The sequence below is a fragment of the Phyllobates terribilis genome, unplaced genomic scaffold (genome assembly GCF_046119375.1).
Source record: "Phyllobates terribilis strain yellow unplaced genomic scaffold, ASM4611937v1 Scaffold_3__8_contigs__length_932513732, whole genome shotgun sequence".
Classification (NCBI taxonomy): Eukaryota; Metazoa; Chordata; class Amphibia; order Anura; family Dendrobatidae; genus Phyllobates; species Phyllobates terribilis.
Window position 1 is genome coordinate 915,166,628 of NW_027362763.1, and position 16,123 is coordinate 915,182,750.

Below are 16,123 nucleotides of genomic sequence, written 5' to 3' on the forward strand. Positions count from 1 at the left end.
ACCTCATTTAAAGATTTTTCTGTATTTTCATGACTATGAAAATTGTACATTCACACTGAAGGCATCAAAACTATGAATTAACACATGTGGAATTATATACTTAACAAAAAAGTGTGAACCAACTGAAAATGTGTCTTATATTCTAGGTTCTTCAAAGTAGCCACCTTTTGCTTTGATGACTGCTTTGCACACTCTTGGCATTCTCTTGATGAGCTTCAAGAGGTAGTCACCGGAAATGGTCTTCCAACAATCTTGAAGGAGTTCCCAGAGATGCTTAGCACTTGTTGGCCTTTTGCCTTCACTCTGCGGTTTCATAGTCATGAAAATACAGAAATTTCTTTAAATGAGAAGGTGTGTCCAAACTTTTGGTCTGTACTGTATGTATAATAGCAATTGTTTCCACCATAGTAGATAAGGTCTACTTTAGGGGTTGATATGTAGAATGGGTGGGTGATCATATGGACAGGATCTTTGCCCATAATAGTTGCGGATACTCTGGAAAGAAAGCACAAACATGAAGTACTGACCAGGTGATAAAAGGACAGTATGTACAAAACTGTAGTACGAGCACTCTGAGGATGGACGGCTGCTGTCTCTGGGATATGTGCACATACAGCCATGTATCCATCCAGGGGCTAAGAAATTGCCACAGAGACGTCATATCTCGTGCTCCACTTGGTGATGATTGGTAATGGATGGCACAGTGGAGACCTGTATGGACAGTATAATGTGGCTTTATTTCTTCACATATTGTTGCATTATTTCTGTTAGTCTGTGAACGATTTTTTTTGCCATGATTGTGTCTTCTGCTTCATTATGTATTCACAATTACCAAACAATGTCTTTATTCTTATTTTTTTCAGTGTATGTTTGATGAAGGTCAGTTTGACCGAAATGTTGTGTGATTTATACACTTTATACTGGACAGGACAACACCATTAACCCCTTTCTGACTTGGGGCATACTAATACGTATCTATGCCCTGGGCCTATTGAACCAGATACTTATTAGTACGCACCGGCGATCGTGCCCGCACAGAGGTTGTGCTGGCGCGATTGCCGCCGGGTGTCAGCTGATTCTCACATCTAACACCCAGTGCTAGGAGCGGCGCCGCACCGCTCTCGGCACATTAACCCCCGAAATGCTGCGATTGAAGTCGATCGCAGCATTCCGGGAACAAGGGAAGGTAAGCGCCAGGACTGTGGAGTCGGTAAACCAAACTTCCGACTCTGACTCCTCAATTTCCATGCCACTGACTCCGACTCCCTCTTCCATGGCTCATGTTTAAGTGATAAATTTACTGAACAGATTAATCTCCGCTAAAAGTCTAGACCCTTAGATCCGGAATAAGACAGACATTTATAGGACATTTCATAACTTTCCCAAATTCTTATGACAAAATATTCCACAAACTGCATTGAACTATTGTACCCAATTTATTATATAGGAGTCTTTGAGTCGGTCCATCTTATACCGACTCCACAGCCCTAATAAGCGCCGTTACTCACCTCCTCTCCGGCGTCCCGCGCTGTTTCTGCTGGGTCCCAATGGTTGTCATGTCACCAGACAGCAGGAAGTTACTTTAATCATGCGCAGTGCGCGATCAAAGTAACTTCTCCCTGTGCAGCGCTGACAGCCTGGATAGCATAGAGATGCTGCTGCAATTTCTCCTGTTACTCTTATGAAAATGCAAAATTGGAGGCTGAAAAACGGTTTTGTGGGAAAAATTTGAAAATGTTATTTTTACAGCTCAATGTTATAAACTTCTGTGAAGCACCTGGGGTTCAAGGTGCCCACCACACTTTTGTGGGGGGTTTCCACTGTTTAGGCACATCAGGGGCTCCCCAAACGCGACATGGCGTCCTCTAATTATTCAAGCAAATTTTACATTCAAAAAGTCAAATGGCTCTCCTGCACTGCCGTGCGCCCAAACAGTGGTTTTCCCCCACATATGGGGTATTGGCGTGCTCAGGAGAAATTGCACAACAACTTTTGCAGTCCATTTTTTCCTGGTACCCTTGCAAAAATAAAAAAAATTGGGTCTAAAGTAACGTTTTTGTGAAAAAAAATTTAAATGTTCTTTGTTTTCTTCCACATTACAAAAATTCCTGTGACGCACCTGAAGGGTTAATAGACTTTATTGAAAACTGTTTTGAGCACCTTGAGGGGTGCAGTTTTTAGAATGGTGTCACTTTTGGGTATTTTCTGTCATAAAGGTCCCTCAAAGTCACTTCAAATGTGATGTGGTCCCTAAAAAAAAAAAAAAATAAAATAAAAAATAAGGGGTTAAAGAGTTTCCTAATTATCTATTAAAGATTGCCAGATTCTTCCCTATACCTGCAATAGCAAAGCAGTAAGTGAGAATTAGTGAGAGGAGTACACTGCTATTGCTGTAGTAGGTGCCATCTGTATTTCTGGTTTAAGCCGTTCTGCATACATGATATTAAGATTTGGCTTATTGTGGTGAGAATGGTGAACTGTTGGCTTCTCCTTGAGATAAGAGCTTAAATATTGATGGCTATCTGATGAGCTTGGCCAGCCTAACTGGACATATCCTAGGTCTGTGTGCACACAGCCTCTTTTAGGGGCCGACACAGTCACTGAGTTTGCATGAGAAGCCACTTCAGGAAAATGACGGCGGTAGTTTTCCTGAAGTGGCTGCTCCATCATTCTTGCGGTGCCTCTGCCCCTGGTGTCTTTTACTCTATACTGTAAAGCAGGATTCCCCAACTCCAGTCCTCAAGGCCCACCAACAGGTCATGTTTTCAGGATTTCCTTAGTATTGCTCAGGTGACAATTCCATCACCTGCACAGGCAATAATTCCATCAACTGTGTAATAGTAAGGAAATCCTGAAAACATGACCTGTTGGTGGGCCTTGAGGACTGGAGTTGGGGAACCTGGCTGTGAAGTCGGTAAGCCAAACCTCAGACTCCTCGATTTCCCTGACTCCTAACTCCACAGCACGGCCTCACTACTGAGCATGTACATAAAGTGCAGCACAGATTCATCTCCACCAAAAGTCAAGATCCTTAGATCAGGAACAGAACAGACATTTATAGGACATTTCATAACTTTCCCAAATTCTTCTGAAAACATTTACAGCACATCCTGCATTGAACTACCAATGTATTATATATTTTCAGAGTTGGTCGATTTTATACCGATTCCACCAAAATGGACACAGACTCATACTACATGACTCCACAGCCCTGCAGTGTAAAGTATGGTGAACAATGTGTCACTTATTTTAACCGCTTCAGCATTTCAGAACCTTAAAGCAGTGAAAATTGATATAAGATGGAACATGTACACAGCAATGTCTTTTTAACATTACTGTGCATTATGTTCATTTTATGGAGCACTTTTCTGGTGCTTTTTCAGGCAGATTCCAGGTGAATTCTGGAAAAAAAAAAAAATGTTTACGTATTCTAACTGCTGTTTCTTCTTCTATGGTTTTTGGTCACTTTGCACTTGTAGTACGACAGCTATGTGCGGCTGCAGTCTAAATAGTTCCAATAAGTTATCTTATTGTTTAGTGGGGCCATTATATTAGTTTTGACAAGGATGAAATGTAAATTTGCAGGTTTGATTTTAACAATGCGCTTGTCAAATGCTGTCGTTATGGCAACTATAATATGAAAAGCTGCATATAATGGAACATGTATTATGGATACCTGTATACTGCAATACTGTACCAGTGTGTTGGGTTATTATAATGTGCGCCATAGATAGCACCTCTTACTACATAAAGAGCTTAATGTTGAGGTGAGTCCAATTTTCCTCTGGCTCTGCCATTACCAAACGGCTTCTACTGATCTGTTCTTTTCTGATTAACTCAAAACTTAATTCTACAACACAGAATCAACCTGCTTATGAAATACGTATTTAAATGTGGGGAATCCAGAAATGTAATTAGTTTTTTTTTTTTTTGTTTGTTTTTTTAAATTGTAAGTGGTTCCCGAAATATGAAGTTTTATTAAGGGATTTCTATCGTACAATAATGCATGTGCTAGAAATCCAAGCGGCCGAATTAGTTCTTTAGCATAAGACACATATACAATTTTTTTTTTTTCATACAGAGATTTCCATTCGATCTGCCCTGGGCAATTCACTTTTTGAATTGGCGAACGTCTCTGTAATCTTAGAAATTTTATTTTTGTTTTTTTGTTTTCCTTAATTCCATTTACTAATTTATTAATTATGACAACTTTTTTTTTATCGTGTAAAAAGGCTGAAAGTAGATAGACATGGGTAATTTGAGTAAGTTTTTATTATGTAGAGCACGCTTTTCTAGCTTCCGAAACGTATCTGTTTCGGAACGCGAGCTGCTAGTTCTTATATATTATATGACTCCACTAAGGCTCAGTGACTTCTCACGGACAAGCCATGAGTCAGGGTATTCAACGGAGTCCGGGGTCAAGAGCCGGGAGGGTACGTCATAAACTAAGGGAAGAGACAGATCAGAGCAGAGTTCCAAGGTCAAAGTGCGTCAAGGCAAAAGGGGTAATATAAATGGGTAGTCAGTAGGCAAATCCGAGGTTTGGCAACAAAAGATCAGAATGTCTGCATTCAGACTACAAAGCACAGAGAAAACTCCACACTAGGCTGAAAGCTATGACTGGCAGCTATATGGGACAGAGACGAGAGAGATGGGTGCTGTACTGTTGTAAGTAGGGTGCTCTGAAGTAACAAAGTCTTCGTATAGAGCAAAAAACTTCGGCACACTAATATCAGTAAAAGACTATTTATTTATTGACCCAAAAAGTAAGAGACCGTATTGACAAACGTTTCTGCCTATCTTGGCCCCTCTTACCTTGGATCAGAGACCCCCAATCTGTCAGCGATCAGCCTGCAAAAATAGGAAGTCCCATAGTAGGACAAAGTGTAAAAGTCGAAGAAAGGGGGGGGGGGGGGATTGTAAAAATATTTTTTTCTATAAAATAGTTTTTATTGTGTATAAAAGCACCAAAACATAAAAAAACTATATAAATGTAGTATCACTGTAAACGTACTGACCCGAAGAATAAAGGTTCCTTATCAATTTTACCACACACAGAATGGCATTAAAAAAAAAAAATCCTGAATTGTTGGTTCTTGTTCATTCTGCCTCCCAAAAATCGGAACAGAAAGCGATAGTCATGTGCCTGAAAATGGTACCAATAAAAATGTCAACTTGTCCCGCAACTTTGTCCTGGCGTGCTCAGGAGAAATTGCACAACAAATTTTGGGGTCCATTTTTTTCCTGTTACCCTTGCGAAAATAAAAAAAAAATTCTTGAGGGGTGTAGCTTTTAGAATGGTGTCACTTTTGGGTATTTTCTGTCAAAAGGTCCCTCAAAGTCACTTCAAATGTGATGTGGTCCCTAAAAAAAATGTTTTTGTAAATTTTGTTATGAGAAATCGCTGGTCAACTTTTAACCCTTATAGCTTCATACAAAAAAAAATGCTGGTTCCAAAATTGTGCTGATGTAAAGTAGACATGTGGGAAATGTTATTTATTAACTCTTTTGTGTGACATCTCTCTGATTTAAGGGCATGAAAACTGCAAAATTTTCGCTGAATTTCCGTATATTTTTTATTTTATTTTTTTCACAAAGTAACGCAAGTCTTATCAAATAAACTTTACCACTATCATGAAGTACAAGATGGTCACACAAAAAAAAAAAAAAACATTCTCAGAATCAATGGGATCCGTAAGCGCATTCCAGAGTTGTTACCTCATAAAATGACAGTGGTCAGAATTGTAAAAATTGACCTGGTCATTAACGTGCAAACCACCCTCTGGGGTAAAGGGGTTAAGCACATGACCATTTGCCATTGTACGCAACCGTTCTTTTCTCTTTCTTTAGGACCATTGATCTGGGCACGCTCTAGTCTGGTTCGTTTTCTTTACTAAGGTAGTGCATGCCGATAGCAGATCCTTCCTGCGCTGTTCAACTAAGCAGACGAGCACGCAGGACTGCATTCCGCCATTCACATTCACAATTTCTGGATGTGACTGACCCAATCTTTAGTACCACACTGTGAACACTGCTTCAAATGCTCGTGGTGGAGGCCACTGTACTCTTAGGAACCTTGAGTAATGCAGAAATTCTTGTGTAACCTTGGCCAGATCTGTGCCTTGCCACAATTGTATCTCTGAGCTCCTTGGGCAGTTCCTTTTGAGCTCATGATTCTCATTTGGTCTGACTTGCACTGTGAGCTGTGAGGTCTTATATAGACAGGTGTGTGCCTTTCCAAATCAAGTCCTATCAGTTTAATTAAACACAGCTGGACTCTAATGAAGAAGTAGAACCATCTCAAGGAGGATCACAAGGAAATGGACAGCATGTGACTTAAATATGAGTGTCTGAGCAAAGGGTCTGAATACTTATAACAATGTGATATTTAAGTTTTTCTTGTAGAAACTTTTGCAAATTTATTATAAATTTCTGTTTTTTTTTCAGTCAAGATGGGGTGCAGAGTGTACATTAATGAGAAAAAAAGAATGAACTCTTTAGAATTTACCAAATGGCTGCAATGAAACAAAGAGTGAAACATTTAAAGGGGTCTGAATACTTTCCGTACCCACTGTATTCCTTCAGTGTGCAGGGGTAAATAAAATGAGAATTTCGAGAAAACTGATACACTCTGAGACTCTTGCTTTATATGTAGAAGTCATAGGTATTGGCAGACTCCTAATCTTGGTGCTTATGTTAACAATGGTATTCTAATTGTATTGGGCAGCCCAGAAAGTGAGCTTTCTACCAATATCATAGAATGGTAGAGTTGGAGCGGACCTCCTGGGTCATCTGGTCCAACCCCCTGCTCAAAGCAGGATTCACTAAATCATCTCAGACAGATATCTGTCCTGCCTCTGTTTGAAGATGTCCATCGAAGGGGAACTCACCACCTCTCGCAGCCTGTTCCACTCATTGATCACCCTAACTGTCAAAAAGTTTTTTCTAATATCTAATCTGTGTCTCCTCCCATTCCGTTTCATCCCATTGCTTCTAGTCTTTCCTTGTGCAAATGAGAATAAAGATGATCCTTCTACAATGTGACCGCCCTTGAGATATTTGTAGACAGCTATTAAGTCTCCTCTCAGTCTTCTTTTTTGCAAGCTAAACATTCCCAAATCCTGTAACCGTTCCTCATAGGACATGGTTTGCAGACCGGTCACCATTCTGGTTGCTCTTCTCTGAACTTGCTCCAGTTTGTCGATGTCTTTTTTTAAAATGTGGTGCCCAAAACTGGACGCAGTATTCCAGATGAGGTCTGACCAAAGAGGAGTAAAGTCCGATAATGACTTCACGTGATCTAGACTGTATGCTTCTGTTAATACATCCCAGAATTGTATTTGCCTTTTTTGCTGCTGCATCACACTGTTGACTCATATTCAGTCTATGATCTATTAGCATACCTAAGTCTTTTTCACATGTACTGTTGCTTAGCTCTATTCCTCCCATTTTGTATATGCTTTTTTCATTTTTATTGCCCAGATGTAGTACTTTGCATTTTTCCCTGTTAAAAACCATTCTGTCAGTTACTGCCCACTGCTCCAGTTTATTTAGGTCTTTTTGAATCCTCTTTCTCTCTTGTCTAGTATTAGCTATCCCTCCTAGCTTTGTGTCATCAGCAAATTTAATCAGTTTACCCTCAATTCCTTCATCTAAATCATTGATTAAAGATGTTGAACAATACAGGTCCCAGGACAAAGCCCTGTGGTACCCCACTTGAGACATTCATCCAACTGGATGTGAAGCCATTTACGACCACTCTTTGAGTCCGATCACTAAGCCAGTTATGAATCCACCTAACAGTTGCCTTGTCCATTCCATACTTGGTAATTTTTTCAATAAGGATGGTGTAAGATACTTTGTCAAATGCTTTGCTGAAGTCAAGATATACTATATCTACAGCATTTCCCTGATCCACCCAGTCAGTGATTCTGTCATAGAAGGAAATTAAGTTAGTCTGACATGACTTGTTAGTTACAAACCCATGCTGACTCTGGTTAATCACTTCATTCTTATCCAGGTACTTGCATACATGTTGTTTAATAATTTGTTCAAAGATCTTTCCTGGTATAGAAGTCAGACTCACCTTCCTATAGCTCCCTGGGTCCACCTTCTTCCCCTTTTTGAAGATAGGAACAACATTTGCTCTTCTCCAGTCTTCTGGGACTTCTCCTGTTCTCCAAGAATTTTCAAAGATTATGGAGCGTGGTTCTAAAATTTCTTCTACGATCTCTTTCAGTACTCTGGGGTGTAATTCATCTGGACCTGGAGACTTGAACTCATTTATGTTAGCTAAATATTCCCTCACAATCTCTCTGTTTACATATAACCTGGATTCTTCTATTCCTTTAATAGGACAGTGAAGATCAGTTGATGTTACATTTTCTTTCTGAGATAAAACGGATGCAAAATAGGAATTAAAAAGTTTGGCCTTCTCAACATCCTTTCTTACCATTTCACCATTTTCATCCTGTAAAAATACTATAGCATCTTTGACTTTTCTTTTACTTTTGACATACCCCCAAAATCCTTTTTTATTGCTTTTGACATCTCTTGCAAGCCTTAATTCATTGTCAGCTTTAGCTAACCTCATACGTGCCCTGCAGGATCTGCAGACTGCATTATAATCTTCTTTAGATATGCCTTCCTCTTTCCATTTGATAAACATTTCTTTCTTTCTTTTTAGCATGTGTTTAAGTTCTGTGTTCATCCATCCTGGTTTCCTTAAATGCTTCCCATTCTTCCTACTTTTCGGGATTGTTAACGATTGTGCTTTGAGAATCTCATTTTTAAAAATTTCCCATCCTTCCTGGACATTTTTGTCCTTAAGGACATCCAGCCATTGGATCCCTCCTATTCTCTTTATGAGTCACTTAAAATCTGCCTTTCTGAAATCTAACCTTGAAGTTTGAGTCTTCACATGTCTTCCTCCTCTAGTTATCCAAAATTCTATAATGGCATGATCGCTGCCTCCTAGGGTTCCAGCCACTTTTACCTCCTCAACCATTTCCTCCCTGTTTTATACGGATTAGATCCAAAGTAGCAGATCCCCTTGTTTTCTCCCCTACCTTTTGGAAGATAAAGTTGTCTGCAAGAGAGGATAAGAATTTGCTTGCCCGGTTAGCTTTACTTGAGAGAGATTCCCAACAAATGTCTGGATAGTTGAAATCTCCCATGACCACTACATCATATTTTTTGGAGAACTTGGTCATTTGATGCATAGAGTTCATCCATATCTTCAGCTTGCCCAGGTGGCCTGTAGTAAATGCCTACAATGGTGTCCTTTCCGTTGTTCTCTCCTTGTATTCTTACCCAAACAGTTTCCACAGAACTCCCAGTCTCTGAAGCTTCAATCTCTGTGCAGATATACGCTTTTCTAACATACAATGCGACACCTCCTCATCGTTTATCAAGACTGTTTCTTGCAAATAAGTTGTAGCCTTTTAGCCTTTTATTCTAATCATGTGTATCGTCCAACCGAGTTTCAGTGATTCCAATGACATCATATTCCTTTTCCTGCATTAGTAGTTCCAATTCTCCTTGTTTGTTGCCCATGCTTTGTGCATTTGTATAAAAACATTTTAGTTTGTGATTGGTTTCTCTTCCTCCCATATTTTTATTATTTAGATTTTTTTGTCTTTTTTCTTTCCACTTCCAGTAGCAGAGATCTCAATAGTATTTGTCAGCTGTATGGCTTTTTTGGCCTTTTGCTTCCTTTCCCACATTGTTCTAGTTTAAAGCTCTCCTGATGAGTGTAGCAAGGCGACTTCTAAATACACGTTTTCCAGTCTTCTAAGGTGCACCCCATCTCTAGCAAGTAGTCCATCGTATAGGTAATTCATTCCGTGATCCAGAAATCCAAATCCTTGTTGACGGCACCATCGACGTAGCCAGTTGTTCACCTGTAGAATCTTATTCCACCTCATTGTTCCATGGCCATCCACTGGGAGGATGGATGAGAAGACCACCTGCGCTCCCAATTCTTTCACTTTCTTGCCTAAGGCTATGTGCCCACGATGCAGAAATGCTGCATATTTTTTACGCTTCTCCCTTGCAGGAAAAATGCATGCGTTTTTACATGCGTTTTTCCCGCCAGGTAGAAGCGTTTGTCAAGCGTCTTTGCATGCATTTCTGCATGCGGGTTATCAAGCGCTTTTCCAAGCGATTTTAGCATCACTTGGAAAGTGCTTGACAACTTGTTCACGCTATATAAATCCATGCAACCGGCATGGATTTATATAGTATGACCAAGTAATAGTTAAAAAAAAGAATAAGAATGGTAAAAAATAAAGTTTATACTCACCTTCCGTTGTCCTCCCGGTGATATCTCCGCTGCGTCCGATGTGTTGGCGGCTCGCGCTGTTGTGAAGGACCTGCGGTGACGTCATTGAGCCATGTGATGGGTCACATGACTTAGTGACGTCATGGCAGGTCCTTCACAACACCGTGAGCATTGCAAGAGACCGAACGGAGCAGACAAAACACCGGGAGGACATCGGAAGGTGAGTATAAACTTTATTTTATTTTTTTTTTTTTTCCCCCATTTAACACTTGGCATTAACCATACAGATTCTTAACAGGAATTGACAAAATTCCTGAGTGCTTTTGAGTACTTTGAGGGGTGCAGTTTTTAAAATGGGGTCTTGTTTGAGGAGCTTATAGGTCAGAACCCCCCCCTTTCCTCTCCTGTCAGATCTATTCAAAAGTGAAGCTGCCTAGTTAGAGGGCATGATTCCTAGTTAGACTCCAGACCCTAACTCTTTGGGGCTTTTATTCATTTTCTTTAATGTAATGAGAAGATCATGACTATACTATGGCAGATGCCGCTGTGCCGTCACATATAGTACGTATTCACACACAATCAAAAAATCTGCTCTTGAGTAGACCCATTTCAAGTAATAACAAAAATTCTTGACACTTTTTTACTTTTATCTTGTGGTTCTATCACTTAAGAATAGTAAGTTTATTTCATTTTTTCTTTTTAGTATTGGATCAACGAGTATACAGCATCCCTGGGAATTGGTGTCTTTCACTCTGGCATTCAGGTGTATGGCAGAGGTAGGTCACTTTACAAGACGTTATTCTAAAATTGCAATGATGAAGAGTGATATTGATGTGTCCTTCCCATGCATACATGTCGGCCCCTTTTTCTGTATCTGCATTAGCCATTACAGAGAAAGAGGCTGCCTATACATTGAAGTGACCGCTGCAGCCAATCACTGCCTAGATAGCTGTAGCTAGCATGTATAGTGCAATAATACTGAGCTCAGTGTTTGGCTGCAGTGACTACCCATCGGCACACTGTGATCATGTTGCACCAGTGTTAAAGGCTTAACGGCTGTTGCAGAAAGATGTCCTCTGTATGCAACAGCTTGCAATTAATGCTGAAAACATGGGCTCTGGAGCATGTATAGTACTTGCCTCAAATACCAATCGTGTAATGTGGCCGGGAAGGCATTGAAAATGTGTGAACATACTCCTTTCAGTTCCCAAAGTTTACAAAATCATGTATGAAAAGTGTCCATGTCCCCTTGACAATACTATCTCTATGATGGAACTGACCTGCCAGAAAGCAGGAGCAGAAAATGGGGAGACAAGCACAGGAGGAATTATCAGCATTCTTAATGCCAAAACAATGAGAACATTAAAATATAGACTAACTAGAAAGACCATTGTCTCGTCAGAAATGGAGACATTATCAGGTGGGCTAAAGGAAGTAGATCACCAGGTTTTTGCCACCTAATTCAAGAGCAGCATAATGTAGGGGCAGAGACACTGATTCCAGCGTGATTATCACTAGAAGCCTAGTAAACCTGTTGCCAAGTAGGCGTCCATATTCAAGAGCTCTGTTTAACCACACCTCCACCACTGATTGACAGCTTTCTGTGTACACTGTGCATAGGCAGAAAGCTGTCAATTAGTGGAGGGGGGGGTGTTATACAGAGCTCAGCATCCAGAGTACTGGTAGATCTGCAGTATATAAAACTGATTTATTTTATATTTTTTTTATGAAAAATTAAGTGATACATTGCTGGAATCGGGGTCTCTGCCCCTACATCTTGCTGCTCTCAAATGGAGTAACAAAATCCTGGCGATGTATTCCCCTTAAAGGGGTTGTCAACTACTTAGACGAGGGGTCCTCAAACTTTTTAAACAGGGGGCCAGTTCACGGTCCCTCAGACCATTGGAGGGCCGGAATATAGTTTTTAAAAAAAACTATGAACAAATTCCTATGCACACTGCACATATCTTATTTTGTAGTAAAAAAAACAATACAGGAACAAATACAATATTTAAAATGAAAAACAAGTAAAGTTAAATCAACCGGTATTTCAATAGGTAGGTAACTGTACCCAATAGGCAGCATAGGTCCTCAATAGGCAGGTAAATGTACCCAATAGGCAGCATAGGTCCTCAATAGGCAGGTAAATGTCCCCAATAGGCAGGTAAATGTACCCAATGGCAGCATAGGTCCCCAATAGGCAGGTAAATGTCCCAAACAGGCAGGCTGTTTCCCCCTTATAATGCCCTATGCAGGCTGTCCGTCCCCCCCCCCCCCCCCTTATTATGCCCCATGCAGAATTTCCCTTTCTCCCACCATATAATGCCCCGTGCAAGATATCACTCCCCTGTCTTTATAATGCCCCATTCAGGATGATGCCCCATTCAGGATGTCACCCCCCCCCCCCCCCATATAATGCCCCATTCAGGATGTCACCCCCCCATATAATGCCCCATGCAGCATGTCACCCCCCCCATATAATGCCCCATGCTGGATGTCACCCCCCATATAATGCCCCATTCAGGATGTCACCACCCCCCCATATAATGCCCCATTCAGGATGTCACCACCCCCCCATATAATGCCCCATGCTGGATGTCACCCCCGATATAATGCCCCATGCTGGATGTCACCCCCCATATAATGCCCCATGCTGGATGTCACCCCCCATATAATGCCCCATGCTGGATGTCACCCCCCATATAATGCCCCATGCAGCATGTCACCCCCCCCCCATATAATGCCCCATGCAGCATGTCACCCCCCACATAATGCCCCATTCAGGATGTCACCACCCCCCCATATAATGCCCCATTCAGGATGTCACCACCCCCCCATATAATGCCCCATTCAGGATGTCACCACCCCCCCATATAATGCCCCATGCAGCATGTCACCCCCCCCCCCCATATAATGCCCCATTCAGGATGTCACCCCCCCCATATAATGCCCCATGCAGCATGTCACCCCCCCCATATAATGCCCCATGCAGCATGTCACCCCCCCCCCCCATATAATGCCCCATGCAGCATGTCACCACCCCCCATATAATGCCCCATGCAGCATGTCACCACCCCCCATATAATGCCCCATTCAGGATGTCACCACCCCCCATATAATGCCCCATTCAGGATGTCACCACCCCCCATATAATGCCCCATTCAGGATGACCCCCCCCCCCATATAATGCCCCATTCAGGATGTCACCCCCCCATATAATGCCCCATTCAGGATGTCACCCCCCCATATAATGCCCCATTCAGGATGTCACCCACCCCCCCATATAATGCCCCATTCAGGATGTCACCCCCCCCCCCATATAATGCCCCATTCAGCATGTCACCACCCCCCATATAATGCCCCATGCAGCATGTCACCACCCCCCATATAATGCCCCATGCAGCATGTCACCCCCCCCCCATATAATGCCCCATTCAGGAAGACACCCCCCCCCATATAATGCCCCATTCAGGATGTCTCCCCCCCCCCCCCCCCCCATATAATTCCCCATATTGGATGTCCCCCCCCCCCCCCCATATAATTCCCCATATTGGATGTCCCCCCCCCCCATATAATGCCCCATTCAGGATGTCACCCCCCCCATATAATGCCCCATGCAGCATGTCATCCCCCCCCCCATATAATGCCCCATGCAGCATGTCATCCCCCCCCCCCATATAATGCCCCATGCAGCATGTCCCCCCCCCTATATAATGCCCATGCAGCATGTCACCCCCCCTATATAATGCCCCATGCAGCATGTCACCCCCCCCCCCCCCCCATATAATGCCCCATGCGGGATGTCACCCCTAACCCCTAATATTATGTCCCATGCCGCCATACATTTAAAAAAAAAAAAAATCCAATACTCCCCTCCCTCCTTGCCTGCTGCCTCTGCTCAGGTCTGGACTCCAGCGTCTCCGGTGTCATCCCGCTCTGCGCTGCCTGTGACTGCACTCGGGAGGGCGCGGTGTAAAGACGTCACCGCACCCTCTGACCTGAGACGTCACAGGGAGCGCGCACCAGGAAGACAGCGGATCTGTGAAGGCACGGGGAGAGGTAAGTACCGGGCTGCCGGGGCTCTGAGAAAGCGGGGGGAAGGGTGGGTGCTGACACCGCTCTCCTCTGCCCACAGCCCGGCGGGCCGGATAAAAGTCCTCCACGGGCCGCATGTGGCCCGCGGGCCGTAGTTTGAGGACCCCTGACTTAGACAATCCATACTTAAATACTGTGCAGTCTCCCATGTAAAAAATAAATAAATAAAGCCAACCCATACATTCACCTTTCTCTTTGGCACTGTCCCGGCAATGTCAGTATCGGGTCTTCTGGTGCTCTTGTGACAATGTTATGCCATGTGAGCACTGCAGCCAATCTATGGCCGCTGATGGAACTCTGACATCCAAGGGAAATGAGAGAGACGCATCATATCAGTGACTGCTGATTGGCTGCAGCGCTTATGTGACATAATGTTACACGAGTGGTGGTAGACCTAGCCCTGACATTTCTGGTATGGTGTGGGAAGTGAGTATCTGTTTTTATTTTACACGGGGAAATGGTGAAACAACCCCTTCTTCTATGGGGTGTCATAACAAGCATGTGACTTCACGATCTATACACGGGAGCCTTTTTATCACTATATATACATGGGAGCTTTTTTTTTTTTTTTTTTTTGTTAAAATTTGTTGTGTGATCTATATCATTTTCTATCGACATGAGAGGAAAATAGGTTATTGAGGTGATATCCCAGTGTTTGGCTAAATCACTAATGTTTCCATCTGAAATTAATATTTTGAGTAATGTATTACACCCTCAGTGTAGTAATATTTAAAGGTGTTGTCCAATACCTGGAGAAAATGTGAAATAAAAATAACAGAGGCTCGCCTCCTGCAGCGGTGCCGTTGTATTCATCTCTGCTCCGGGACTCACGTGACATTGTTATTGCTAGGGAGCCATGCAGACAGGGAGTGGCTGCTACCCTTTTACTACATCTGCTTGTCCGAGGAAAGTGATTGCACAGCTGCCCAATAATGGCAGCTGATTGCTTCACGTGGCACAACAGTGTCGGGAGACCCAGCGCTGACATCACTGGAACAAATCGAATGGGGGAGTATATATGTATAATTTACAAAGGGCAGTTTTAAAAGGTGGTTGTCCAAGTAGTAGACAATCCCCTTAATAATGTAAGAGAATGTCCTTTTAAAGAAAACTTGTCAGCCCTTTTTATGCCTCCTAAACTACAATCATGCCTAATTAAATGGGCTTTCCAACAGTTTAAAAAAAAAAAAGTGCACATACAGATCTGGAGGACTGCGTCGGCTTTAGACAGCCGTTTTGCATTGGAAGTTACAGTAGCACGTTAGCCTGTAATTAGTTGCAGCGATCAGGTGACTAGAAGAGCACGCCAGTGGATGTTGCTCTACAATGCTCTTCTAGTCACTTGACTGCTGCAGCCAACTACAGGCTGCAGCGGTGCTGTGAATTAAAAACTGGGCACAGCTGGATTCATGAGGGATGCTGCAAGGTTAGACAACACCCTTTAAATAAACTAATATTTCTTAACATGTCCTTTTTGCTAACTCCTATCAAGCTAAATAACAAAACCTAGACTTGTCATCTGGGTGGTCCATATCGGGAACAGTCATATAGTCTGTGCTCCAGCTTCGCCTATCCTGACTTGCTTTATTTTATTTAATAGATCTTAGAATGAAGATGAGGTCCACAATAGGAAGTGTTTAAATAAAATGTTTCTGTTCTGAGATAATCTTATAAATGTGCCCCTGCTGTGTACTGTGTAATGGCTGTGTGACCGTACAGGAACCTGGTCTGATCATACCACAGCTC

General features: G+C 42.4%; 1 protein-coding gene across 1 annotated transcript in view; it reads left to right on the plus strand.

Moving 5' to 3' along the window:
* Positions 1-16,123, plus strand: part of DESI2 (desumoylating isopeptidase 2) — a 53,269-nt gene that overhangs the window by 9,584 nt on the left and 27,562 nt on the right. Inside the window, exon 2 of the mRNA XM_073672792.1 lies at positions 10,986-11,058. Coding sequence (XP_073528893.1) covers positions 10,986-11,058 — 73 coding nt within the window. The remainder of the gene's footprint in view (positions 1-10,985; positions 11,059-16,123) is intronic.